At 47.2% G+C, this 25,727-nt stretch overlaps 2 protein-coding genes and 1 long non-coding RNA gene across 6 annotated transcripts in view; 1 reads left to right on the forward strand and 2 right to left on the reverse strand.

Moving 5' to 3' along the window:
- The window catches only part of DOP1B (DOP1 leucine zipper like protein B), a 112,896-nt gene extending 107,422 nt beyond the window's left edge, over window positions 1–5,474 (reverse strand). For 2 of the 3 annotated variants that reach the window (XM_028113968.2, XM_028113961.2), the window contains exon 1: window positions 5,326–5,470. The gene's annotated coding sequence lies outside the window, so the exon portion shown is untranslated. Of the gene's footprint in view, window positions 1–5,325 lie in introns of all 3 variants that reach the window. The other variant, XR_003610916.2, reaches the window with a different exon arrangement.
- A 290-nt stretch (window positions 5,475–5,764) lies between these two features.
- On the forward strand, window positions 5,765–14,076 carry LOC114219190 (uncharacterized). 2 transcript variants are annotated; one of them, XR_015768340.1, is made up of 4 exons: window positions 5,765–5,833; window positions 6,268–6,429; window positions 12,091–12,215; window positions 13,358–14,076. It is a non-coding gene; the product is annotated as an uncharacterized LOC114219190 (long non-coding RNA). The 2 variants fall into 2 exon arrangements; XR_003611336.2 differs by lacking the exon at window positions 5,765–5,833 and adding an exon at window positions 5,899–6,036.
- Window positions 10,786–18,398, reverse strand: CBR3 (carbonyl reductase 3). Its single transcript, XM_028116683.2, has 3 exons — window positions 17,928–18,398; window positions 16,428–16,535; window positions 10,786–11,272 (listed from the first exon to the last, which is right to left on the reverse strand). Exons 1-3 carry the CDS (start codon window positions 18,214–18,216, stop codon window positions 10,836–10,838), a joined length of 834 nt encoding a protein of 277 aa, XP_027972484.2. The 5' UTR covers window positions 18,217–18,398; the 3' UTR covers window positions 10,786–10,835.
- Window positions 18,399–25,727: the final 7,329 nt, after the last annotated feature.

The raw sequence follows: 25,727 nt of genomic DNA on the forward strand, positions 1-25,727 counted from the left end.
TCTCAAAAGGGACGCCTTAGCGTTCTGATTTGCCCTCCTTCTTTAGTCTTCATCTGATGAAGATCTACTTAAAGCGTGGCAGGCACCTACCCTAAAATTCCTTGTCCCCTTTTCCATACTAAGGGAACCCAAATTTTGTTCAGGGTAGTGCTAACAGCTCTATGGGGTAGCCACGCACAGCTCTAGGCAATGAGGGGTCAGTAGAAGCTGGTGGTGGGGCCTCCAGGAAAGCAGTTTGAAAGGAGGTAGACTCCTCTGGCCTGGGCCTCTTGCCTTTACTCCTGCCCCTCTTTCTGCCTGGAACAAAGGTTTGATGTTGGAGGTGAAGCCATGTGTGGCAAGCAAGAGGCAAAAGCCATCCTGGGTGTACGACTTTTGTGGGTAAGTAGAGAGACACAGCAGCTGAAGCCAGAGATGACTTTAAGAAGGCACCACGTCAACCCCGGACTCGATGTTTTCTGCACAGAAGAGCTGATCTAAGCCACCGTTCAATCAAGTTTTCTGCTACTCACAACCAAACACAATCCTGATATACGAGGACAGTATTTCACTACTACACAGTCTGAAAAGACAGTAAAATATAGAGCAATGGGATATCGTTAAACACACAGAATGCTGTAGTTAGCTAACCAAGTTGTGTGTCCTCAGGCAAAATGGCAAATATCACAGTGGAAAGAAACTGAACTGTAGGTACAACATGTTCTTTAAACCTGAGTCTTTCATTTATTGGTGAATTTCTGAGAATCCCATGGTATCTGCTACTTCACTTTCTGGTCATTCTGCGCCCATTCCGATATTCCCAAGACCACCACAACTTCTAAGTTTCCAACATCAGCGGACTTTTTACCTCTCAGCAGTACTGTGCAGCAGACCATTCCCTCCTTCCCAAAACAGCCTCCTTTCAGCCCATACCCTCCTCTGGCCCCACCAGCCCTGTGCCAGTTTCCACCTCTCCACTGTTCCTTCTCCTCTGCCAGCTAATCCTCCTCTATCCTACTGCCAGATATTGCCATTTCCTGGCACCAAGTTTTGTTCTCTTTCTATCCTTGGCCATCTCCCCATTCCTACAACTTACAAATACCATCTTCATGCTAATGACCCATGGATTTATAATGCCTGCCCAAACCTTCCCCTCTGAGGTCCAGATTCACGCAAATACCTACTTGACTCATCTGCCCAGATGTGGCATAGGTGTCTCAAACTTAGTGCATCCCAAACATCCAACAACAAAATATGGTCTAGCCATACAATGAACAAAGTACTGATATATATGACAGTAAGGGTGAACCTGAGAAATAACATAGCGGAAGAAGCCACACAAAAGGCCACATATCGTATGATTCCATTCATATTACATGTCCAGAACCCGTGAATCTGTAGAGATGGTAAGTGGATTAGTGGTCGCCTAGGGAAGGGAGTAGCAACAAGGAGGAACTGCAAATGGGCACAGGAATCTTCCTGGGGTAATGGAAACGTGCTAAAATTGAATTACGGCGATGGCTGCACAACTCTGTAAATTTACTAAAAATCACTGACTTGTACACTGAAATCAATGTATAGACTTATGGTCCATAAATTACACCTTGAGGGGGTGTCTGGGGCCTCGGTCGGTTAAGCGTCTACCTTCAGCTGGAGTCATGATCTCAGGGTCCCGGGATGGAGCCCCATGTTGGGCTCCCTGCTCAGTGGGGAGTCTGCTTCTCCTCTCCCCCTGACCCTCCCCCCACTCCGGCTTATGCTCTCTCCCTCTCCCTAATGAATAAATAAGATCTTTTTAAAAAAAACTGCACCTCAGTAAAGCTGTTCTTAAAAAATCCCTATACTCTTGATTCTACCTGCTCAGTGCTCCTTCTCCAGTCTTCCTTTCTTCAGGAAGTGGCCCCACCATTCATGGGACCTTTGACATCCCCCTGGACTCTTCCTTTTTTTTTTTTTTTTTTAAGATTTTATTTATTTATTTGACAGAGAGAGAGAGAGCTAGAGAGGGAACACAAGCAGGGGGAGTGGGAGAGGGAGAAGCAGGCTTCCTGCGGAGCAGGGAGCCCGATGCGGGGCTCGATCCCAGGACCCTGGGACCATGACCTGAGCCGAAGGCAGTCCCTTAACGACTGAGCCAGCCAGGCGCCCCGCTCTTCCTTCTCTTACTCACCCAAGTCCTGCTTCTTGTCCTTCCAGAACACCTGTGGACTCGATTGCTCTCCATCTCTGCCACACCACTGCGCAAGCCACCTTTCCCCTATAAGCCTGCAGACACTTCCTCATGGTTCTCCTTCACTCTCACCCCTCTCCAATGGTTTTCACACAGCAGTCCAAGAATCCTCTTAAAACATAAATTACAGCACATCCCCACCATGTTTAAACTCTTCCCATTAAGTTTATAATAATCCAAACTTCCCCACCCCATGGCCTACAAGGGCCTCTCTCTTCAAGGCACTCTGCTTATCCTAAAGCTGACTCTGCCTATCACAGACCCTTTGCACATGCTGTGGCTCTCTGCAAAAATATACTGTACTTTGTATATGAACATACACAATAAGATTGCTCACTGATTCTTGGGAAGGCCTCCTTTTCCGAAATACTAGCCTTTACACTTTTTTTTTAAAGATTTATTTATTTTTAGAGAGAGACAGAGAGAGCCTGCAAGCAGGGAGAGGGACAGAGGGAGGAGAGAATCCTCAAGCCAACTCTGCACTGAGCGCAGACCCCAATGTGCAGCTCCATCCCAGGACCCTGAGATCATCAGCTGAGCCAAAATTAAGAGTTGGTCGCTTAACCAAATGAGCCACCCAGATGCCCTTTGCCTTCACACTTTTTTTTTTAAAGATTTTATTTATTTATTTGAGAGAGAGACAATGAGAGCCAGAGAGCACGAGAAGGAAGAGGGTCAGAGGGAGAAGCAGGCTCCCTGCTGAGCAGGGAGCCCCGATGTGGGACTCAATCCCGAGACTCCAGGATCATGACCTGAGCCGAAGGCAGCTGCTTAACCAACTGAGCCACCCAGGAGCCCGCCTTCACACTTTTTAAAAAATATTAAAGGATGGCAAGGAGAAATGGTTGTTTATTTTCCCAAGTAAGACGTTAGTACATCCAAATAGTCCATAGCTTTTTTTTTTAAGGAAATTTACAGGTTTGAAATGTAAAATCTCAACCACTGCAAAACTCCATGCATGGTCTTCACCATATTGTGTCTAAGCACTGGACAAAGAAACATGGGGAAAAAAACAGGGTTCCACTTTCATAGTTCATAACAATACAAGAGGAAACACCTAAACACATAATTTCCATTTAAGGTGGCACACACAGTGACAGAAGGTGTCCTGAGTTAACACTGGCACAAGGAAAAGACAGAAGAAGCCCAAGTACCAGCAGAGGAGAGCTCAGAGTCAAAATGTGGGTGGCTAGTTAGTAGGAAGAGAGCCTTGGGGTACTGGGGTGGCTCAGTCCATGGAGCGTCTGCTTCGGCTCAGGTCATGATCCCCGGGGCCTGGGATGGAGCCCCACATGGGACTCCTAGCTCAGCGGGTCTCCCTCTCCCTCTGCTGCTCTCTCTCTCAAATAAATAAATAAATCTTAAAAAAACAAAAAACAAGGGAGAGCCTTCATCTGCGATAGTTTGTAATTAGGAGCTGGGGTGGCAAAAAGGCACCACTGCTCATGGCAAAGGCAGGTGTTGACCACGTAGAGCAGGTAACTGGAGCAGTTCAATGTTATGGTTGGCTACACGAAGAAAGTACTATTCTGTGTAACTAAAAGCACAGATGAGAAGTTTAGAAATAGTCATTCAAACAAGCTCCTTTATTTCAAAATATGGGGCATTCAATACTATGCTACTAGGCAAGTCTGGGTGGGCTTGGTAAATCCATCATTATGCATGCATTTATCTTATGCAACACACAAGAATCCTATGACATGGGTATTATCTTGAGGCTGCTCAAGAGGAGTATATTGGGAATCAGGCCCCCAGAAAATTACCCAGAGCCCTCAACAACCAACTGGCAGAGTTAGGAATCCAGCTCAGGTTAGCACAATGGCACAGAGCCTTTATTTACTACATTATGCTACAGGTAAATTAACAGTTCAGCCCCTAAATAGCTCTTCTGACAATGATCTTGCAACCTATCCTGAATACCTTTCCTGTGAGAGACTCAGCTCTGTAAAACTGATAAGAGTTCCACAGCCTACTAACGATTAGAAACACAAAGAAGTAATCATATAAACAAGTATATCTGACCAGATGTATCTGCCTTAAAGCTAAATATGTAAGAAATTTCTCATCTTATCCATTCTACATTTCTTAGAAAAACAAGTTTAGGCGAAAAATCAACTGCCAGATCAGAAGGAAGTCAACTGTAAAGATGTTTACATGAAGGAACATGTGAATTAGATGAAAAGAGTGAAAAATCACAAATAGCCACCCTCTCACGAGCAAGAACATTAGATAATGACTCTTTGTCGACAGCACAGAAACACTCTTCTGCCATTGGTTTAATCAACTCTGGGGCACATTATTTTGAATTTGGTCTTTCAGAGTGGTAATTAAATTGCAGCGGAAAAAATTTTAAGACTAACGGGAGCAGGCTGGGGGGGAGGGGAAGGCCTCCATCGCCTTACCAAAAAATCCTACAAAGGTTTCTCCAAATGCAGAGCGACTGTCCCAGGTTAGGGAAACACCTGCGGATAACAGCAGTCGCCCTACGAGTTGCTAAAGGTCCATCCACCCGGCAGCTGGCGGCGATCCTGCAAGACTCCCGGACCGGGCGGGGACAGCGCGCGCACTGCGGCTCCCATCCCTTTTCCAGGGGACAGTCTGGGAGACTCTAAGGTCTTCCCTTAACATAAAAGCCCTCATTTTACGAAGGTTTCTGTCCTTAGCCCTCCGCCGGGACCAGGACCGCACGGCAAACAAAGGCGCGGCTTTCCGTAGTCCGCCGGCCGAGGTGAAGGGAGGGCGGGCGGTGACCCTCCTGACCTCCACCTGCCCGACGGGAGGCCGCGCGGGGCCGGCGAGGGCTTGGCCTCCCTTCCTTTGCCGCGGGGGGCCGGGGAGCCTGAGGGACCCCGGGCTGCCCCTCGGGGTCCCGGGCCGGGGCCCACGCCCACGCGCGGCCTCTCCGGGGCGGTCCCCGCACTGCAGCAGTGCACGCCGCGGGCCCGGGCCGCGGTCGGGGAGTCCCCCTCGCCCCGGGACCGCCCCCACAGCGCTGCTCGAACCCTGAGCACCCTGGGGAGGACGCCCGCGCCGCCTCGTCGCTCCCGGGCCCGCGGGAGGAGACACCACGGCTGCCCGGGCTTCGCCCAGCGGCCGAGGGCGTGGGGCCGGCTTACCGGCAGCAGCAGCGTCCCTTGTCGACGGGCGCGCCCACCAGCGGCGCGGAGGAACTGGCCGGGCTGTGGCAGGTAGAGCGAGCGGCCGCTGCAGCTCAGCCGGGAGCCGAGACCGTGGAGGAAGCGCCGCGCCCGAGCCCGAGCGGCCGCGGCCCCAGCCGGCGGGGCGGGGCGGGACAGTGAGGAGGGCCCTTGTCAAGGGGGGCGGGGTCAGGGCGGGCCCTCAGCGCGCGGGGCGGAGCAGGGGGCGGGCCCTCGGCGAGCCGGGGCGGGACCAAGCGAGAGCCCACAGTGCGGTTGCAGAACCCGGAGGCGGGCCTTTGACCCGGGGGACGGGATCAGGAGGTGGTACCGCAGCGCGCGGGGGGCGGGTCCTGGGCGTCGGCTCTGGGGCGTGGGGCTCTAATCCCTAGTCCGCCACAGCTTCCGGGCGGTTGGGCGTAGCTCTCAGCGGCCGCGACTAAGTGCCGCCCTAGCAGCGGAGCTGCTCGGAGGAAGGCCTGCATAGGTGGGCGGGGTGGCTCCGAGTTTCAGCTGGGGCTTCCCCGGCACACCCAAACGGAAGGGGACAGCGGTCAGTTTATCACCGTGCTCCAGGAGGGGCTTTGGAGTTACGGACGAGAACCGTGGGGCCCAAGAAAAGTGGGGCCGATGGCACATGGCTCACCCCATCCTTTCCGCTGGGACCACACCCAAACCCTCGGGGAGGAGGTGAAATGAATCCTTCCATACACCCTGGGGCCGCAGGAAGCCCCGGGGACCTGATTAAGGCGCCCCCGCCCCCAGAGGCCGCATCTTTCTTGACCTTGGCGTCAGAGGCGAGGGAATTAATTCGTGGAATGAGTTTCATTATGTGGGTTCTGGCTCAGAAGGAGACCTCAGTCAATTCTAAAGAGCATTAATATTTCCAGATAAACTCTAACCCCTTCCTGTCGTCCTCAGGAGCCTCCGGACCTGCACAGCTCAGACCCACCCAACCTGGCCTGACAGCTGCAGGGGCACACGCACCTTGAAGGAGTGGAGTCAGGCAGAGTTCACCTGTGCATCCTGATTGCACCAGCTGGGGCTCCCAGCCAACCAAAGCTGCGGCACCTGTTGATTGAGGTAGTAATTTCTGCACAGGCCTCTGGCTATTTAACCCTTGACAGTCCCTTAAGGAATTTTCAGATCTAATCTGGGGCTCCTAAAAGCTAGGCCCCCCTGAAAGAGTTAGGAGGTGGGAGTGGGAAGTCCACGAACACTTTGAAATTGTACAGAACATTTTGTGTATATGCTTCTGGAAAAGGGTATATAGTTCGTATCAGATTCCCAAGGGGATCTATCGCGGGCCCCCAAATCACCAAGAATATTTTCATCGTTTGGGACGCTGGACCCCCTTCCCAGGCTTCTGATTCTGATTCCATCTGCATTTGGCATATACCAAGTGCACCAGATGTAAATCCTCTAATGGTCAATTTTAGGAGTGGTCTTAAAGTAGAAGCAGAGGAAAGCTAAAGGATGAAGCATTTAGTGGGAAAAAAATAATTTCATGAAACTAATTTCCTGATGAAGATATGAGAAACTCCATTTTTATAAAAACAGTTGCCAAAGAGGTGAGGTGGGGTTTTTTTGGTTTTGTTTTAGGCTCCTCAAATCCTAGCCACATTCCACACTGCATTTAACTAATAATGAAAGAACTGCTTATACTCCCCACTGAAAGGGAGAACCAGTCTATTCATGTCAAAACCACCATGTATAACTTTGTCCTAATACATTAAAATAAAATACATGCCTTGTATTTGTCACCAATCTCCAAAAAACTCCAGGTGTGTGGAAAGTTAATTTAAATTAATTTTGACAGATTCAAGTATCATAAACCCTTAAAAGAACCACTACATTTATAATCAGGATTGACAGCATTAAGATTTGAAAGTTTATTCCTAAACGAAATGTTTCCGTGGGTCAAGTTGTCACACTTAAAAGTCTACTAAGCTGTGTTTATCTGTTTAAGACATATAAATAGAGCCTGTTACTCACATAATAATATGCTAATCAGAGCATTTCAGATTTAATTTGAACCAGAACTTTAATCCTTGCCCCTTCCGATAATAAAGAAGGGGTTATAAATAAGATGTGACTACATTCTCTGGCTCAGGCTGGCCCACCTGTTAGAGGGATTGGCCAGGTAAACACATTCTGAATTTCCATATGCAAATCCTGGTGATCCTCTCACCCTGTCTTTTCTGTAAACTAGATTCTCCACCACCCCATCTGGACAAAGTCCTGTATAGTTCTATATATGATGCTGTGCCCACTTTGTGGTTGATTTGTAGTAACAAGTAAACCTGTGTCAGGATCATCATTATCACCCGTCATTATCACACTACATCACTGTTCAGGATCTTGGTCTGTGATACTCTTTACTGAAGTTCACTAGGTGAAGGAGAAGCCCAAAGGCCAGGCCTAAAGCTGATACTGTATGTGGGTTTAACACACGTGTCAGCCTAGAAAAGTGTATCACGGAGAAGCTGGTTCGGACAGGATCACTGGCTCCATTTGGTGTCTCAAAACACACAGAATGGGATAATCCACTTAAAATATGCCCCATTTAAACCATGTTTCATTTACCTATTTTATGGAAAAGTTCATACAGAGGCTAAATGGGGGATCTAATAACCAGATGGCTTACAAATCACTTAGATTCGATGTATCATCTCCCCTAATTTTTACACCAAGGGAGTTGCCCTGGTCTCTAGACTTGTAATAGTGAAGCTGGGCATGCCAAGCACTAGGCACCGAGAAAAACCAAGAAATTGCAATCCTGGTTTTTCACCTGGATACGATCCTGGCTCTTGGCTCTTGGCTCTTAGCTGTGGGATCTTGGACAAGTTAATCAACTTCTCCAAGCCTTTTTCTTTATTTAAAAAATGATATTAATACCTATCTCAAAGGACAGCTGTAAGAAATACATAAAACAACATAGGGAAAATATTAAGCATGGCATATGGCCGAGTATGCCATGGTTCTCAATTCATGATTTTTTTTTCCTTCTGATTTAAACCTAATTATTTTTTTCACTACAGCACACTGTGAAACATTCACATGTATTAGTTAGATTCCTTTCAGTTGCAAGCAATAACATAATTCAAACTAGCTTAAGGAATAGGAACATTTAAGGATTCAGGGGTATCTTGGAGCAGCTCTTCGAATCTGGGATCTCAGGAATAGTCTGAGGCCAGGTAAGGGATGCCACGATGGGAGTTGGGACAGTTTCTCTTGGGGCCACTCTGTAAGTGTGTCCCTTGAGAATTGGTTGCTTCTTTTTCTGGCTATACTTGGTTCCCTCTGCTCCATAGACCATGTGGGGCGGGGCGGGGCCACCCACAGTAATAGCTCTGAGCTTTCCCTGATCCAGTCTAGCTAGTCCTCCTCCTTAGAAGACAGGCCTACAGCTGGAACAATCAACAGAGGCTAGCAGGACAAAGTCACCTTGTGGCTGTGGCAGCTGCAAACATGGGAAGAAGCAGTGGGTGGAGGGTGTTGGGCAGACCATCCCATAAGGGTCCCCTATGACCTTTCCATAAACATGAGACATGCTGTTCTGATCAGCAGTTTACAATTAACAGTCTTCTAAGCAGGTACACACTGATCCAAAAATGTCAACATGATGCTTGGCTAGAGACAAAAAAGGGAGAAGAAATAAAAGGAACTGGTCTGTTTACTTGTGCATTTCCTGTCTGTGACTCCATTAGGCAGAACCTGAAAGTACTCTGCAGTCCTGGTGCTACTGCTCATCATTGGCAGGGTTCTGGAGGCTGGCTGCAGTTGGAGACCAGAGTACGAAAGATATCGAGGAAACATATTGAAAACCATTAAAATGTTTTTAGAGCCAGACAAGAAGTCATTAAGATGTCTTGGGAGCTATGGTCCTAGACAAATACAAGAGCAAGCTGGATTTGATTAGGCAATGTAGAGATGGCTAAAGGAAATGAGATGCAGTTTGGGTGGGATTCAGACGTCCCTCTACCCAAAGTGGATGAAGAAGTGAGGTATGGGTTGTCAGAGCTAAATGACACTTTGCCATGCTGCCATCATTAAGTTGGAGAGTCCAGAAGCACTTTGCATGCTGTGATATACAAATAATACGGTTACCTGCATAGTCCTAGTTCCCCCAAATAAATGAAACCTTGAGCATTTCCATATTCTACTGCTTCTCAAAAGGAAATGGTCTTTTTTTTTTTTTAAAGATTTCATTTATTTGACAGAAAGAGACACAGAAAGAGAGGGAACACAAGCAGGGGGAGTGGGAGAGGGAGAAGCAGGCTCTCTGCTCAGCAGAGATCCCAGGACCCTGGGATCATGACCTGAGCCGAAGGCAGACGCTTAACGACTGAGCCACCCAGGCATCCCAAAAGGAAAATGGTCTTATCCCTTATTTCTGCAATGCCATCGTTAGGTGATACAATGTGACCTTTGTGGTCATAATCAAGTGACAACATTGCTGTATCTCATGATGAACAGCCCATCGTAAACTTGGTAAATTTTCATTCCTTTGTCCATTGTGCACCTGTTGTATTTCTGTTGTTTGGCTAGCCATTCCTTCTGAGGTCGACTCCCTAGCAAACGTTCTTCACAAGTGTACTTCTCTTTCATAAGATTCTTTAGTTTCCAAGTCCTTTTTCTACAGGGTATAACCAGAACCCAGGAGGCCGATTATAAAACCAATCCCATTGCTTATTGTCAGAGGTTACAAAAGGGGCTCAAGGAGGCATCTGAAGGGTCACCTTGGGCTGTAGCTCCGAGGGGAGCAGGAATAGGTCTGGGAGAAGGTATCTGCATGTGTCAGAGCAAAGAGATGGTCTGGACAAAGTTGCCCATGCAGGAACAATTTGAAAGAAGGGGCATGGCAACTTTGCAAACCTTCTGGGAACACAGATCGCAAAACCCAAGTGAAAACCACAGTGTGGAAGAAATCATACCCCGTTGAAAAAAAGGACATTTTCCCTGAGTCTTTCAAGCCATAAGAACCAATGAAAATGTGCTCAAATGTAATGAAACAGAATGTGACACAAAGTAGGATTGCAGAACTATGGAAACAGGATAAATCATGTCCTTACAGAGTTAACAACCTAGAATCAGCAAGGGATGGCTGGAATATGGCTGGAAACTGCTCCGTAGCCTGAGAACTCTTGCTAGACCAGTGGTTCTTAAACTGCTGTCCCAGCACCAGCAGCACCTGGGAACTTGTCAGAAATGCACATGATGGGGCCCCAACTCTGGGCAATGTTTTAACATACGCTCCAGGTAGTCCTGATGCCCTGACACTGTAGAACCATTGGACCAGGTTCTTCGCCCTTTCAGGCTAGAGTTTGGACATAGCAAAATCGCTCAGCCTGATTCTAGAACAAGACACTTTCTCCCAGGGAGATTGTAATCAACATTCCCCAAGGACAGAAACAGAAGCAGACTACAGCACCAGAATTCATTCATTCATTCCACATTTATTAAGCATTAAGCACCAAAGCAGACATTCACCAGTTTTGGACGACTTTGTCATGGACTAGCTGGCCATGAGGCTCGGTAGCATCTGGAGGCAGCAGGGCCAAGTAGACAGGGGTCTCGGCTCCCTCCTCCACAGTCCTGGGACCATGAGCCCCACCCATGTCCGTCTTCACCCACCCTGGGCAGCATGCGTTCAGCAGAATCCTGTCAGCTTTTCTCTTCTCATCCAGACGCCGGGCCAAGATTCTTGATAAGACCGTGACCCCCAGCTTGGACACCCCATAAGCTGAGTTGGGCCAGCCTTCCTTCTCATGCACTTCATTGTTTGTATCCTCCACAAACTTCTTCATGAGGTCCACCAGGTCCTCCTCCATAAGCATCTCACATCGGAACTTCTTCTGTAGATCTGCACTGCAATTTTCAAGAGCCTTTGAACCCTCTAAACTACTGATATTCACCACCCTGCCTGAAACAGAATAGTAAAAACACGGAAGCATGTCACAAATAAACAATGGTTGGTTGACTCTACCCAACATGCAATTTGATTCATACTGCAGGCTTAACCGCTGATTTTTAAAAAATGACTCTAGAAGGCACCAGTAGGTTTTAACATTATATTGTGCTCTCTTCCCCGAAAGGGAATGATGCATTCCCATCAGCAACAGGGGCTAAAAGCAGTGATTATTCATTATGTGAGCAGGAGGTAGGTCTGGAGTGGAATCACCAGGTGCTTTTATAAAAGCATCCCCCTGCACCCATGAACACTCCAGGTGCCTGTGAACTTACTCTCCTAGAGACAGCACCCTCACCCTGAGGATTAAATCTCTTTCTTGGCTTGCACAATTTCCTAGGGCCACGGGCAACCACCTCTTTATCTCTGAGTACCAAAAATCAGGGTCAAGCAATGCCGTGTCTATCCTTAATGATGGCTACTTTCACACATGGAGTGGGTTGATTCTTCACCCAGTTTTGATTTTCATCATTTTTTTAGCCCATAGCTAAAAAGTAAGTATAATGTAATTAATGAGTTAGTCATATTAACAATAATTCACAGCTACTAAAGAGACAGTTTTGTCTATAAAAAAATATGCAGGCCCAAAACTATAAGACAATTTGAAGTATTGATGGAAATCCCCAAACCAGTAAATGTGTGAATTTATACAGTTCATCCAACATCAAAAACCACCATATTGGGGGGTTCTTTTCTTACGTATTATCCTGAATCCACTTCCCGTGCATCCAATAGGATAATCGTTTTTTTGTTTTGTTTTGTTTTTTAAGTAGGCTCCATGCCTACTTATGGAGCATGGAGCCCAACATGGGGCTTGATTGAACTCACGACCCTGAGATCAAGACCAAGACCTGAGCTGAGATCAAGAGTCGGACACTTAACCAACAGAGCGACCCAGGTGCACCGGGATAATTGGATTTTATTGCATTTTTTGAGTGGCATTCATTCACCATGGAGATGGGGCGGGAGTTGGGGGTGGGGGTGGGGAGGGTGTTGCACATTCTACTAGATATCTTTGTCGACCAACCCCACACGGATGCCCTCACTTTGTCTTGAACACAAGCACCTCACTTATCTCCAGGTACTTAAGACTCTTCAGTAATTTTCTCTCTCTCTTGTAATACATATTTCTTTCTTTCTCAAAATCTTAACTGTGAGAAATTGAAACCTATAGAGAAGTTTGCAAGAATAGTTCAATCAACACCCATATACCTTTCACCTAAGTTCCTCAATTATTAACATTTTGCCACATTTGCTTTCTCTTTCTCTTAATTGCAGACAAATATAAAACTTTGCCCTAAACATGTTAGTATATATATGATAACAAGGGTATTACTTTATATAACCACAAGAGTGCTCACACTCAAGCCCTTTATCATGGTACAAAACTATTACCTAAAGTACAGTTCACATTCAGAGGACTCCAATTATCTCAATAATCTTCCTTTATAGGTCTGTTTTCATCCAGGCTCCCATGAGGGATCATGGATTACATTTAGTGGTCTTGTCTCTTTAGTCTATGTTTTTAAAGATATTATTTATTTGTCTGAGAGAGAGCACAAGCGGGGGAGCAGCAGGCAGAGGGAGAAGCAGGCTCCCCGCTGAGCAGGGAGCCCAATGCTGGACTCAATTCTGGAACCCAGGGATCATGACCTGAGCTGAAGGCAGACACTCAACCAACTGAGCCACCCAGGCATCCCTGTATATATATATATATTTTTTTAAAGATTTATTTATTTATTTTTAGAGAAGGGGGCGGGGCGAGGGGCAGAGGGAAAGGGAGAGAATCCCAAGCAAACTCCATGCTGAGCAGCGAGTCCGATGTGGGGCTTGATCCCATGACCCTGAGATCAGGACCTGAGCCGAGACCAAGAGACAGATGCTTAACTGACTGAGCCACCCAGGCGCCCCTCTCTTTAGTCTATTTTAATCTAGAATAGTTAACAATGATCTTTTTGAAGACTCTAGGCCATTATTTTGTAGTATTTGTCCCAACTTGGATTAGCATGATTTTTAAAAAAGATTTTATTTATTTCTCAGAGAGAGAGAGCATGCACAAGCAGGGGGAGTGGCAGGCAGAGGGAGAAGCAGGCTCCCTGCTGGGCAGGGAGCCCGACGTGGGACTCGATTCCAGGACCCTGGGATCATGACCTGAGCCGGAGGCAGAGGCTTAACCAACTGAGCCACCCAGACATCCCAGGTATGATTATCTTATAATTAGATTCACTTCAATAGTTTGGCCAGACTACAACTACTTTGATGACATTGTGTTCTTCATTACTTTCTAAATGGCTTTGTTCTTAATCACTTGGCTGTTAGGAGGAATTAAATTCAAAAGGGAACGGAGGAAAGAAAAACAATACAGGAGTGACTCTGTGCCTTTGGTGGAAATTAAAAACTTCTAAGAGTAAGAGGTGTCCTCTTTGATCTCAGGGGACACCTCTGGGAGAAAGGCCAAGGGGTGACCTTCTCAACAGCCGGATGGGTCCAATCATCCCTGAGAAGGGCTGCACCCACACCACCCACACCTCCCTTTGCTGAGGTCCTGGGGGACCCAGGATCCAGAAACAAGCCCTACCCCATTCTTAGAAATAGTGTGCAAGTAGCTCCGCCTAGTGGGCAAACATTTGATTAACCTATTCACTCAATCTTAAATGAATAAGCAAGAGGGATAACTTTCTATAAAGAGATAATTTTAACACTAAATAAAATGTGGCCCCAAATATGGTGGTTTTTGATGTTGGATGAACTGCATAAATTCACACATTTACTAGTTTGGGGATTTCCATCAGTACTTCAAATTGTCTTATAGTTTCGGGCCTGCATATTTTTTTATAGACAAAAAGGTCTCTTTAGTAGCTGTGAATTATTGTTAATATGAATATTAACTCATTTTGTTTGGGGAGAAAGTGATTCCCTACAAATCAAGAGGCAATAATCCTCAGCTTTTTACCCTCCAAGTAAATATGAGTTTTACCAAAAAATCACAAATATTCTGTGTGTTGTAAACCAGATTCTCACTTTGGGAATTACTGTTACAGAGAACTGGTTAAAGCCAGTGATTCACCTGCTCTGGGTTGTTGCCGGAGCCCCACCCTCCCCAAAGCCACCTTTTATCTTTCAAAACGGCTTGGTTTTTAATCATTTGGCGTTATGATCCTTCCCTTCACTGGAATGAATTATCCTGATTTGATTGAGGGGTTAAGTCAGGAAACCTGAACACTGTTGCCAGCTCTATTACTACCTGTCTGTGTTCACATCTTTGGGTCTCAGTTTCCTTCTCTGTAAAATGAAGACCTAGGAATGTAAGGTTTCTTTAATACCTTGCAGCTTTCAAATTCTAGGCTTCTAAAGCCCACAGAGAGAGGACTTCCGGATACTTGGTAAAAGGCACCCTTGCAATAAAAGACTATGCAGCTGTAAAAAGTAAGAAAGCTTTCTGTCCTAATCTAGAAAGAGTCCCAGATATAGTAAGTGAAGAAAGCAAAGTGGCAAACTAATGTTCCCTTTGTGTAAAAAAGGGAGCAAAAGAAATATGCATTTAGATTTGGATTAAAAAACTCCATCCTGAGGGCACGCCTGGGTGGCTCAGTCGGTTAAGTGTCCAACTCTTGACCTCAGCTCAGGTCTTAATCTCAGGATGGTGAGTTCAAGCCCCCTGTTGGGTTCCATGCGGGGCATGGAGCCTAGTTAGAACAGAACAAAACAAATCTCCATCCCCTTGGCCCTGGGCACTCACCAAATCCATGCACCCGGACCCAAGGCTTTCTTCAGCCAGTACCTGCAACTCTGCCTCTTTCTGTGAGCTAATCCCACGAGGAAAGGATAAAGGGAATTGCCTGTAGGGGCTGGGGACAGGAACTGAGCAAGCGGGGGGGGGGGGGGGGGGGGCAGGAGTCCGGGTGCAACTCTCACCATGCATCTTTTTAGATTTTAAATGTTTGCACTAGAGATCATCTTCATTCAAAATGTTAACTTGAGAAAAGCACATTTTTATTATGTAGTTATTTTAATTAAAAATGCATGCATAACAGGAAAAGGAAAGCAATTCTAGATACTGCTCCTTCTAGTTTGACTGGTTGAGATTTGGAAGCTTTTTAATGTATTATTTGTTTCAGGCATACAGGTTTGTGATTCATCAGTCATATAATACTCAGTGCTCATTACAACACATACCCTCCCCAGTGTCCATCACCCAGCCACCCCATCCCTCCCACCCCCCTCCACTCCAGCAACCCTCAGTTTGTTTCCTATGATTAAGAGTCTCTTACAGTTTGTCTCCCTCTCTGGTTTCATCTTGTTTCATTTTTTCCTCTCTTCCCTTATGATCCTCTGCCTTGTTTCTTAAATTCCACATATCAGTGAGATCATATGATAAATGTCTGAGAAAAGCACATTTCTAATAAGAACCACAGAGTTATTCTTCCTAAGAATCAAAGCTGCCTTTCTGGGGGAAAAGAGTCTTTTCTGCCTCCCTCCTTCCCAGCACAGTTGTATGATTCTTCATCAATGACAGTCTTCTCCATTAGACTCAATGGTCTGTGGTCAGGGATTGTCCCTGTCCACTGTGCTTACCACTGTGTCCCCAACACCTGGGTTATGGTAGGCCCTCCAGTATTTGTGGAAAAAGTAATAAAAGTTATTTATTGAATACTTGGGAGTGCAGGTAAGATACTCCCTAATAAAGAAAAATTTCTTTGGGAGGTTCTGCATCAGCTTGAAGACAGGAACGTGGGGAAAGTTATAAAAATGCTAAAACAGATCCTTCCCTCAGGCCCCCAAATGAGCTGGGTGTGGCCCCACTACCCTGGGGAGCTGAGAAGGACCCACTGAGATTGCTCAGAGGCAAGAGGACTTTGGGGACTTGTAACACCTTATCATTCTAGGGTTGAGTTCATGACATGGGACTGAAGGGCATTGCCATGTACCATACATATCTTTTAAAGCTAAGATGTGCAGGTGAGGAGCCAGCTCTTGTGAGAAAATAGTGCAGTTTTCTGTCCCCCCCCCCCCCGGGGAAATGGCATCCCTAGGTCACTCCTGAGGGACAGCCCCATGGCCCACTTCCTGCTGAGGGATGCAACCTGACAATCCACATGGCTGGACTTACCATGAGGTTTTATTATTGGCAGTAACTCGATGCAGACATTTCTTGTGCCAAAAAAGTTTGTCTTTAGTGTTATCTCAGCTTGAATGTCAAAGGGCGTTGGATCATCACCTTCCGAAAAGAGAAGGAAACAAAGTCACGCATTTCCCCCTGAAATTATATGACAAAGCGCATCTTACCTCTAATCAAAGGAAAAACAAGCTAACTTTAAAACGATTTTTAAACCCCATAGGTCGGTGGTTCTCAAAACTTCAAGCGTGTATCTGAATCACCTGCAGGGCCTGTTAAAACACAGCGTTCTGGGCTCCGCCCCCAGAGTTTGGGACTGAGAAGGGCTGGGGTGAGGCTCCAGAATTTGCATTTCTAACGCGTTCCCAGGTGGACGCTGCAGCTACTGGTCTGGCCCCACTGAGAAATCCCGGCTTTCACGGCTGCTCCTCAATCCTGAACGGGTTTGGGACGCAGCTGGGGATTCTGTTAAAACGCAAATTCTGATTCAGCAGGTGTGGCATGAGGCCTTAGCTACAGGTGCAGCTGGTCCACCTCCCACACTGTTGAGGGGGCGGGGGCTTCCAGTCGACTTGTGTTCCAGGAAGCGGAGTACCTATTCGTCAGTCGTCAATCAGACGCTGAGGAGTGCTCCAGCGGGTGCCGGCCGCTTCCCGCCTGCGCTGCCAGAAAGCCCGCAGGCTGATTTGGAGGTGCGGATGCACAGCGACGGTGAGGGGGCAAGGCCGGGGCGGGAATCGATCAGGGCCTCACACTAGTTTTTACTCTGTTCTGCCTCTTGGGTTTCTCTTCCCCATTAGGTTGGTAAATGAGGCTGGCTTGATTATTCTTTCTACCCCCGACACAAGGTAGCTCAATTTCTAAATAGAGCAACAGAGAAATTAATCTCCTTGACTTTTTCTCCCCTCCAAAGATGCTGCTTCAAATCACAGTTAAATGTATGTTTGATGACAAACAACAAATTCCCGGGGGGAGGGAACAAGGCTCGCTTCCTTTCTGCCTGAGCCTATCAAAGCTCTCCATTAAACGAAATCTCAAGTCCACTAATGTGCAAAGTGCGCGCTGATCGCGTCTCAGCGATTCATTTCCTGTCCCGAGCAGATGCCTCTGGGCATCTATGAATGCACCCTTTCAAGGAAAGCGAAAGCCCAAAGTGAGGTCGGAGACCCTTCGCAGAGAAAATGTTTTTTGCATTAGACAGAAAGCTGATGAGCTTGGCGGGGCGTGGTCCCCCTCCCCGGAGGCCGATTTTCTGGCAAACCGCAGCGGCTGACGGCTCCGGGAAGGCCCTAGGCTGCGTCCCGCCCGCCCTGCGCTGAGCGAACCGCTCTGGCGACTCCGTGGAAAGCGAGAATCCACCGCGCGAGGCCAGTGCTGAGCGCGTCCCGAGGAGCCGGCGCTGCGCTCCGCGATCACTCGAGTGGACGAGCGGCGGATGCCTGCGGCTTTCTGCCCCGAACCCTTGGCGCGCCCAGGGACCCACCCCCGACCTACGCTTGAAGGCGATGCCCGCGTTGTTGACCAACACGTTGAGGCCCCCGTACTCCTTGCGCAGGAAGTCGCGCAGGACGCGGATGCTCTGCAGGTCGTCGATGTCCAGCAGGTGGAAGCGGGGACTCAGGCCCTCGGCCTGGAGCTGCTGCACGGCCGCGCGGCCCCGCGCCTCGTCCCGCGCCGTGAGCACCACGTCCCCGGAGAACTGCCGGCACAGGTCGCGCGCGATGGCGAAGCCGATGCCCTTGTTGGCCCCGGTCACCAGCGCCACGCGGCTGCAGGACGACATGGTCGGGGGAGGCACTTGGCGCGTGGAGAGCGGACCCGGCTGTGGGCCACCGGGGAGCGCGCTGCAGAGGCGTAGACACAGAGAAGCCACAGAGAACTGAGTTCTGCGATCCAGTGCTGCGACTTCAAGAGGACGAGGCCCCAGCCCTCGGTCCCTCCCCTGCGAGGAGTGGCCGTCTGTTCCCCAAGGTTTCGTAACGGCTCACTCCCGGGCCCGCCCCTTCCCCCGGCGCTGCGCGCTCTGGATCCCGCCCCCGAGTCAAGTGGTGGTCTGCGGGGTGGAGTGGTTGTAGTTTTCCCAAAGCCAAAGCGGATGGTGATGGGTCGATGGGGTCTAGAGATGCATTGCAGTTGGATTGAAAGAAACTATTTTAGGAAAACCCCTAAAGGAGAAAAACAAGGGCTGAGTAATTTTCTTGGGCGTGCGCCCACCATCCGCTGCAAAATGAAAATGTTTGCCTTTTCCTCAAATGCGATGAAAGTATTTAGACACGGTAACTGCTTCTCAGGACATAGATTCCCCCTTTTTGCTTAAACTCAAGAAAGGCAATGAGAGAAAAGGTCCTATGTGTAGATTCACAGGTGTGGGCAGGGTTCTTCTCTGTGTGTGATTCCCAGTGCGCCCCCAAGTGGGAGGGAGTGTTAACGAAGCTCTTGTGTGCCAAGCCTCTTACTGGAATGTTTTTATTAATCCTTACATAACTCATGTGGGTGCTAAATGTCTGCATTTTAGGTTTGTCCAAGGAGGATGGATATCGATATATTTTTTTTTCCTCCCAGTGAAACCTGTGCACCCAGGAAGTTCAAATGAAAATGAAAATGAATCCCCAGGTGTGTCGAGGTCTGCACAGGCAATTAGAACTGCCCCTCCCCCCCCCCCGGCTTTAGTGTAATCTGAAGGTGTTTGATTAGTGACACTTAGATTTATGGACAGCTGCGACCTCATTGTGACTCAGCTTTTCCCAAGCAGAGCTGGCTACGCTGCTTGTGTCTTGTCACATTGACTCCATCCTTCTCCATCAAATCAATAAGGGAGGTCAGGAAGGTGGGCTCTTGCTGTGTGGTCCCCTCCTGTGGCTCAACCTGCAGTTTTTTCCCCTCTAAAAATTATTTGGAACTTTATTTTAAATATGCAGGGCTATTCAGGATTTCTATTTCTTTCTGAGATTAATTCGTGTTTTTCAAAAAATTTGTTTATTTCATCTAAGTTGTTGATTCTTTTGATGTGAAGTTGTTAATCATATGCTCTGATTAGTCCTTTTAATATTGATAGTGATGCCACGTCCTTTATTCCTGATGTTGGTCATATTTTTTCTCCTGTTTTGCCTGGGGAAAGGTTTGTCAATTTTCTGGATTTTTTTTCCCCCTCAAGGAAGCATCTTTTGCTTTTACTGATATTTTTCTCTTTTTTTTCCTGATTATATTTTTATTCTAACCTTTACTTCCTTTCTTTTGCTCACTTTGGGTTTTGTTTACTTTTTCTAGTTTCTCACCATGGATGCTGAGGTCCTTAATTTGAGATCTTTCTTCTTTTCTATACAGGTGTTGAGGGCTATTAATTTCCCTTTATTTTTATTTATTTATTTTTGAAAGGGGGAGGGAAAGAGAGACTCTCAAGCAGACTCCATGTTGAGCAAGGAGCCCTATGTGGGGTTTGATCTCATGATCCTAAGATCATGACCTGAGCTAAAATAAAAAAATCAGATGCTTAGCCGACTGAGCCACCCTGGGCCCCTATTAATTTCCGTTTAAGTACTGCTGTTGGCATCACATAAACATCCATATGTTGACTTTTCAATTTTAATCAGTTTAAAATACTTTCTAATTTGCTTATTGATATCTTCTTTGACTTGTATTTAGAAGTATTTTTATTTTTTTTTAAAGATTTTATTTATTTATTTGAGAGAGAGAGAGAGAGAGAGAGCATGAGAGGGGGGAGGATCAGAGGGAGAAGCAGACTCCCCGCTGAGCAGGGAGCCCGATGCGGGACTCGATCCCGGGACTCCAGGATCATGACCTGAGCCGAAGGCAGTCGCTTAACCAACTGAGCCACCCAGGCGCCCTAGAAGTATTTTTAAAAACATTTTAAGAAAATATTTTATTTTTAAATAATCTCCACACCCAACGTAGGGCTCAAACTCACAGTCCCTGAGATTAAAAGTTGCATGCTTGGGGCGCCTGGGTGGCTCAGTGGGTTAAGGATCTGCCTTCGGCTCAGGTCATGATCTCAGGGTCCTGGGATCGAGCCCCAGATCAGACTCCCCGCTCAGCAGGGAGTCTGCTTCTCCCTCTGCTCCTCTGCCCCTTAGCCCCTCTCCTGCTCATGTGTGCTCTCTTTCTCTCTTTCCCAAATAAGTAAATCTTTAAAAAAAAAAAAAAAGAAAGAAAAAAAGGTAGCATGCTCTACTGGCTGACCCAGCCAGGTGCCCAGGAAGTGTATTTTTTTTAAATTTCCAACTATTTGGAGGTTTTCCAGATATCTTTCTGTTACTGATTTCTAACTTAATTCCATTGTAATTGGAGAACATACTGTGTAAGACCTGAATTCTTAAAGAGTTTTAAAAGCGGGGAGAGAAATATTAAAACATGTTTTTGTGCAGTGGTAATACTCTCAAAGGGAGGTATAAATTGGTGATGGAGAGAAAGGGAATAATTCAAGAACAAAATGTGTGGGAGGCAGACGCAGTTGGGATCTAGGGCTCAGATGGGGGCTTGTCATTGGAAGCAGGCACTTCTTGTAACAGGAGGAAAGCAGAGTGTGTGGGTCTATCTAGGTCATTCTTGAAGGCATTATTTTCTCTTTGAAAAATGAGCCGTTTGAGGTCATTAGCAAGAGGTTTCAGTCTGGGAGATTTGAGGAAATAATAGCCATCTTGTGGAGTGTGGAGGTGAATGTATTAGGGAACTGGGCAGCATTAACTAGTGGAGCTGGGGCCCCATTTGTGATCTGTGATCATAAATGTCAAGACAGCATGATCAGCTTCCTGCAATTGCCCCGCCCCCCCCAACCCCCAGCATGTCTAGCTGCTAGTGTAGGCTGGGAATGGTGGTGAAGTTGAGGGTTGGTGTTTTGCCAGGCACACACAACAGCATGAAGGGTGTTTGCAAGGAAAGGATTATAGTGTAGGGCTATGGCCTCAAAGGATAGAGGAAGGGACATGTTCCCTCATTTATCATGAGGGAAAAACAGTAGGGTTGATAGAAGGGGAGGTCTCCGAAGGCAGGACACCTCTGGAGGAAGCCAGGTCTTGGGGCGTCACTGTGGGATGTTTTGAGATGGAGGTCTCGGAGGTTGTGTGGATGAACCATGTAAAGGGGGCAGGGAAATCTTGTTGGGGTGACGGAGGTCAAGGGACTGGGAAGCCAAGATCCTGGATGGCTTCTGACCTCATCAGAGATGAGGACAGGTGTGGAGAGGAAGAAGATATTGAGCCATGGGCCTCAAGGCGTGTGCCCTTCTGCTGTTGCTGTCCTGAAATTCTTGGTTTTTTTTTTTTTAAAAGGTTTTATTTATTTGAGAGATAGAATGAGATAGAGAGCATGAGAGGGGGGAGGGTCAGAGGAAGAAGCAGACTCCTTGCTGAGCAGGGAGCCCGATGTGGGACTCGATCCTGGGACTCCAGGATCATGACCTGAGCCGAAGGCAGTCGCTTAACCAACTGAGCCACCCAGGCGCCCCGAAATTCTTGGTTTTTTAAATAAGGGTCCCTCATCTTCATTTGGCACTGGGCCCTGCAAATTATGTAGCAGGTTCTTGTCACCCCCATGAATGAAGGGGTATGTGGTGAGATTGGCTTGAAGGACGTGTGTCACTCATAACAATGGGGCCCCGGGCATCTGGGTGGCTCAGTTGGTTAAGCGACTGCCTTCGGCTCGGGTCATGATCCCGGAGTCCTGGGATCGAGTCCCACATCAGGCTCCTGGCTCAGCGGGGAGCCTGCTTCTCCCTCTGACCCTTTCCCCTCTCATGCTGTTTCTCTCTCTCTCTCTCAAATAAATAAATAAATAAAATCTTAAAACAAAAACAAAAACAATGGGGCCCAAGTTTTTCATGTTAGAATCTCCTGGGGATCTTCAGGAAAAAAAAAAAAAAAACCAAAACACAAATACAGATGCCTGGCTCCATCCCCAGACATTGTGATTTCATTGGTCTGGGGTGTGACCTAAGCACTGGGACTCCTAAAAGCTCTGCTGGTGATTCTGGTGTCCAGCAAAGGTTGGTAGCCATTGGGTTAGAGTAGCAAGGTGGGTTGATTGGTTAAAATCGGCATGATCTTTGAAAGAGTTGGTGATTTCAAAAGAGAAAAGCTGAGAAAAGGTTTGGCACAGGTTATTGTGGTAGACAGAATAAGCAATGCTCCCAGGGGTTCCTGGCCTAATCTCCAGAACCTGGGAATGTTGCTTTACACGGCAAAGGGGACTTTGCAGATGTGATTCAGTCGAGGATCTTGTGGTGGGGTGATTACCTCGGAGTATCTTGGTGGGCCCAGTGCAATCCCAAAGATCCTTAATTACATTTTATTTTATAATTATGATTTAGTAATCTTTACACCCAGTGTGGGGCTTGAACTCATGACCCTGAGATCAAGAGTCACATGTACTACTAACTGAGCTAGCCAGGTGTTCCCTCCCCCTTCCCCCCACAGGGTCCTTATTAAAGGGAAGCAGGAAGCTCAGAGGCAGAGGAGATGAGAGACAAAACAGAGGGGAGAGAGAGAAATTGGAAGATGCTGTACTGCTGACTCTGAAGACCACAGAAGGGGCCAGGAACCCAGGAATGTAGGCAGCCTTCAGAAGCTGGAAAACCCAAGTAAACCCTCCCCCCTCCCTCACATCCAGAAAGACTGCAGCTCTGTTGACATCTTGACTTTAGGACTTACGACCTCTACAACTGTAAGATGATGAACTTGTGTTGTTGTAAGCCACTGAGTTTGTGCTAATTTGCACTGGCAGCCACTGGTTTCTTCGAGGATTCTTGCCTCACCTCCAGGATGTCAGGAAAACACCCTTCACTTGGACCCAGCACAGCATCATACAAAGGATTGGCATCATGAACACATTTTTAAAGAAAAGGACTGGTTTGGGGAAAAAAAAGCTTTGATACATTTCCTGAGGATTGGGGAAGAATGAATGAAAGGGAGCAAGATGCTTGACATCATCTGTCTCACAGAAAACTTGACTCGGATGGTGGGTTGATGTCAACTAAAAGCAGAAGTGCAGGGCAAACTCCTAATCCAAGTTGCCACCATTTGAATAGCAGTGGGTACCTATTCCGAAGAGTTAGGGGTTCTGGTGTGGGTTTTTTTTTGTTTTGTTTTGTTTTTTACAGCTGTGATTCTTCTTCGACTGCCTTTGCACTCCCTCACTGAGGCTACCATCCCTTCGTGTTCCTAAATCCTGAGGGTAAGAACCAAAGTATTCACCAGCAACATGCTGTGTCCATGGTTCTTCTCCAAAAGGCACATTTTCACCTCGGGGACTGGGTGTCCACGGCATTCATTCACTCATCTGCATCCCTCTGGGGAATGTTTGAACATCAGTTAGGTTCCAAGCGTATTTAGGAACGAACAGACGGGGGACAGCTCTCTGCCCCCATGGAGCAGCTCTTAGCTTTCCTGCTTACTGAACTCAGTCTGGCCATTTGTAAAATGGGAATGATTACAGTGCTCAGTTCTTAGGACTGGTATATGGGTTAAATGAGTTAATATTATAAAGGTGCTTCGAGTCGTACTTGCAAAGGGGAACCCTTTAGACATGTTTGCTGGTTATATTCTCCAGCAAGGGGAGGCAGTCAGTCCTCTAAAACCAACACACCCGAGCGCTTACAGGCCCGTATTGAGGTCCTCCTGGAAACAGGGGTGGCACTAGGCATTGTTAGAACTGCTGACACTGCTTTGCTGGAGACAGCAGCGTTGGCAGAGGTCAGAGGTCGGAGACAAGGAGAACCTGCCTCCAGCCTCGCCTTCAAGGAAGTACTGTTGACTCCTGCAGCTTCTCAGAACACTTAGGAAGCTCAAGGCAGGCCCGGGCAAGAATGGGGCCATTGTCTCTCTGGAAGTAAGATTAAGGTCAGATCCCTGAGTCAAATGAAGAAGTCAACACAGTGTGGTAACTGCTCTCCTCCTCTTCTCCATCCCCAGTTCTTCAGCCCCTGCCCTTCCCAGGAGTGCACAGTGAAGTGGTTCAGAGGCAGAACCATGGAGCTGTTGAGTGCCAGGCAGGCTGTGGGGGTGGGGAGGCAAATCTTGGCAGCGCTGCCTGCCTCCGGTGCCCCCCACCGTCCTGTCGCTTTGCACCTACCTGCGGACAGGGGCTCATCCCAGGCCCCAGCAAGGCTTGACCAGGCAGGCAAGAGGCCGGACAAGCAGGTGTGGGATGCTCTTCTTCTTCTTCTTTTATCGTATATATTTTTACTGTTGTAAGGAACATATAACGTAAAATATTGCCCCTTAACCATTTGTAAGTGTACAGTAAAGCGGCGTTAACCACGTGCCTATTGTGGAGCAGGTTTTCATCTTTCATAACTGAAACTTTGTGCCCCTTGAACAACTCCCTGTTCCCTCCTGCCCCCCAGTCCCTTAACCACATTCTACTTTCTGTTTCTGCACATTTGACCACTTTAGGGACCTCATATAAGTGGCATCAGGCAGTATTTGTCTTTTTATGATTGGCTTATTTCATTTGGTATAATGTCCTCAAGGTTCATCCGTGGTGTAGTGTGTGACAGGGTTCCCTTATTTTTTAAGACTGTATAATATTCCATTGTATGTATACATCACATTTTTTAAAGATTTTATTTTTGCACGCACGTGTGAGAGGGAGCATGTGCATGAGTAGGGGGAGGGGCAGAGGGAGAAGCAGACTCCCTGCTGAGCAAGGAGCTCAATGCAGGACTTGGTCCCAGGACCCCAGGATCATGACCTGAGATGAAGGCAGACGCTTCACCTACTGAGCCACCCAGGCACCCTGCGCCACATTTTCTTTACCCATCAGTGGACACTTAAGTTGCTTCCACCTCTCGGCTGTTGTAAATAATGCTGCAGTGAACATGGGGGGTGCGCATTCGACTGCTTTCTTGAAGGCCTGCAGGTGGTTGTACTGCATGTTGATGCCTCCAGGACTAAAAGTAGGTCTCAAACTTCCAGTTGAATTTTCTCTCAACGACATTATTGTCTTGACCAGGACCAGGGTTAGTGCCACTAGCAGGTCCATTCAGGTCTTATTTCTATTAAACTACCCAAGAGTCAAAGTATCCTATCTTTTTTCCAGCTTTACTGAGCTCTGACATAGAATATTTTTTTATGATAAAAATAGTTTTTGTTTTATTTGTTTTTCTTTACAGAAAACAGCATGTTTTTGTTTCTTTTCCCCCCAGCTTTGTGGAGGTATGATAGACAAGCAAAAATTGCACATATTTAGACTTTTTTTAAAGGTATACAACGTGATGATTTAATATACATAGACATTGTGAAATGATCACCATAATCAAGTTAATTAACATATCTGTCACCT

This window comes from Eumetopias jubatus, unplaced genomic scaffold (assembly GCF_037043125.1).
Source record: "Eumetopias jubatus isolate StellerSeaLion01/CBP00866 unplaced genomic scaffold, mEumJub1_p1.0 scaffold_1, whole genome shotgun sequence".
Lineage (NCBI taxonomy): Eukaryota > Metazoa > Chordata > Mammalia > Carnivora > Otariidae > Eumetopias > Eumetopias jubatus.

What these genes read in the sequence shown, in the direction of transcription:
- CBR3 (XM_028116683.2), bottom strand. Translation starts at nt 18,216, where the DNA reads ATGTCGTCCTGCAGCCGCGTGGCGCTGGTGACCGGGGCCAACAAGGGC. An exon ending in CGCGGGCATCGCCTTCAAGC is followed by an intron (nt 16,536 to 17,927) that starts GTAGGTCGGGGG and finishes TCTTTTCGGAAG; the next exon opens with GTGATGATCCAACGCCCTTT. An exon ending in GCCAATAATAAAACCTCATG is followed by an intron (nt 11,273 to 16,427) that starts GTAAGTCCAGCC and finishes ATTCTGTTTCAG; the next exon opens with GCAGGGTGGTGAATATCAGT.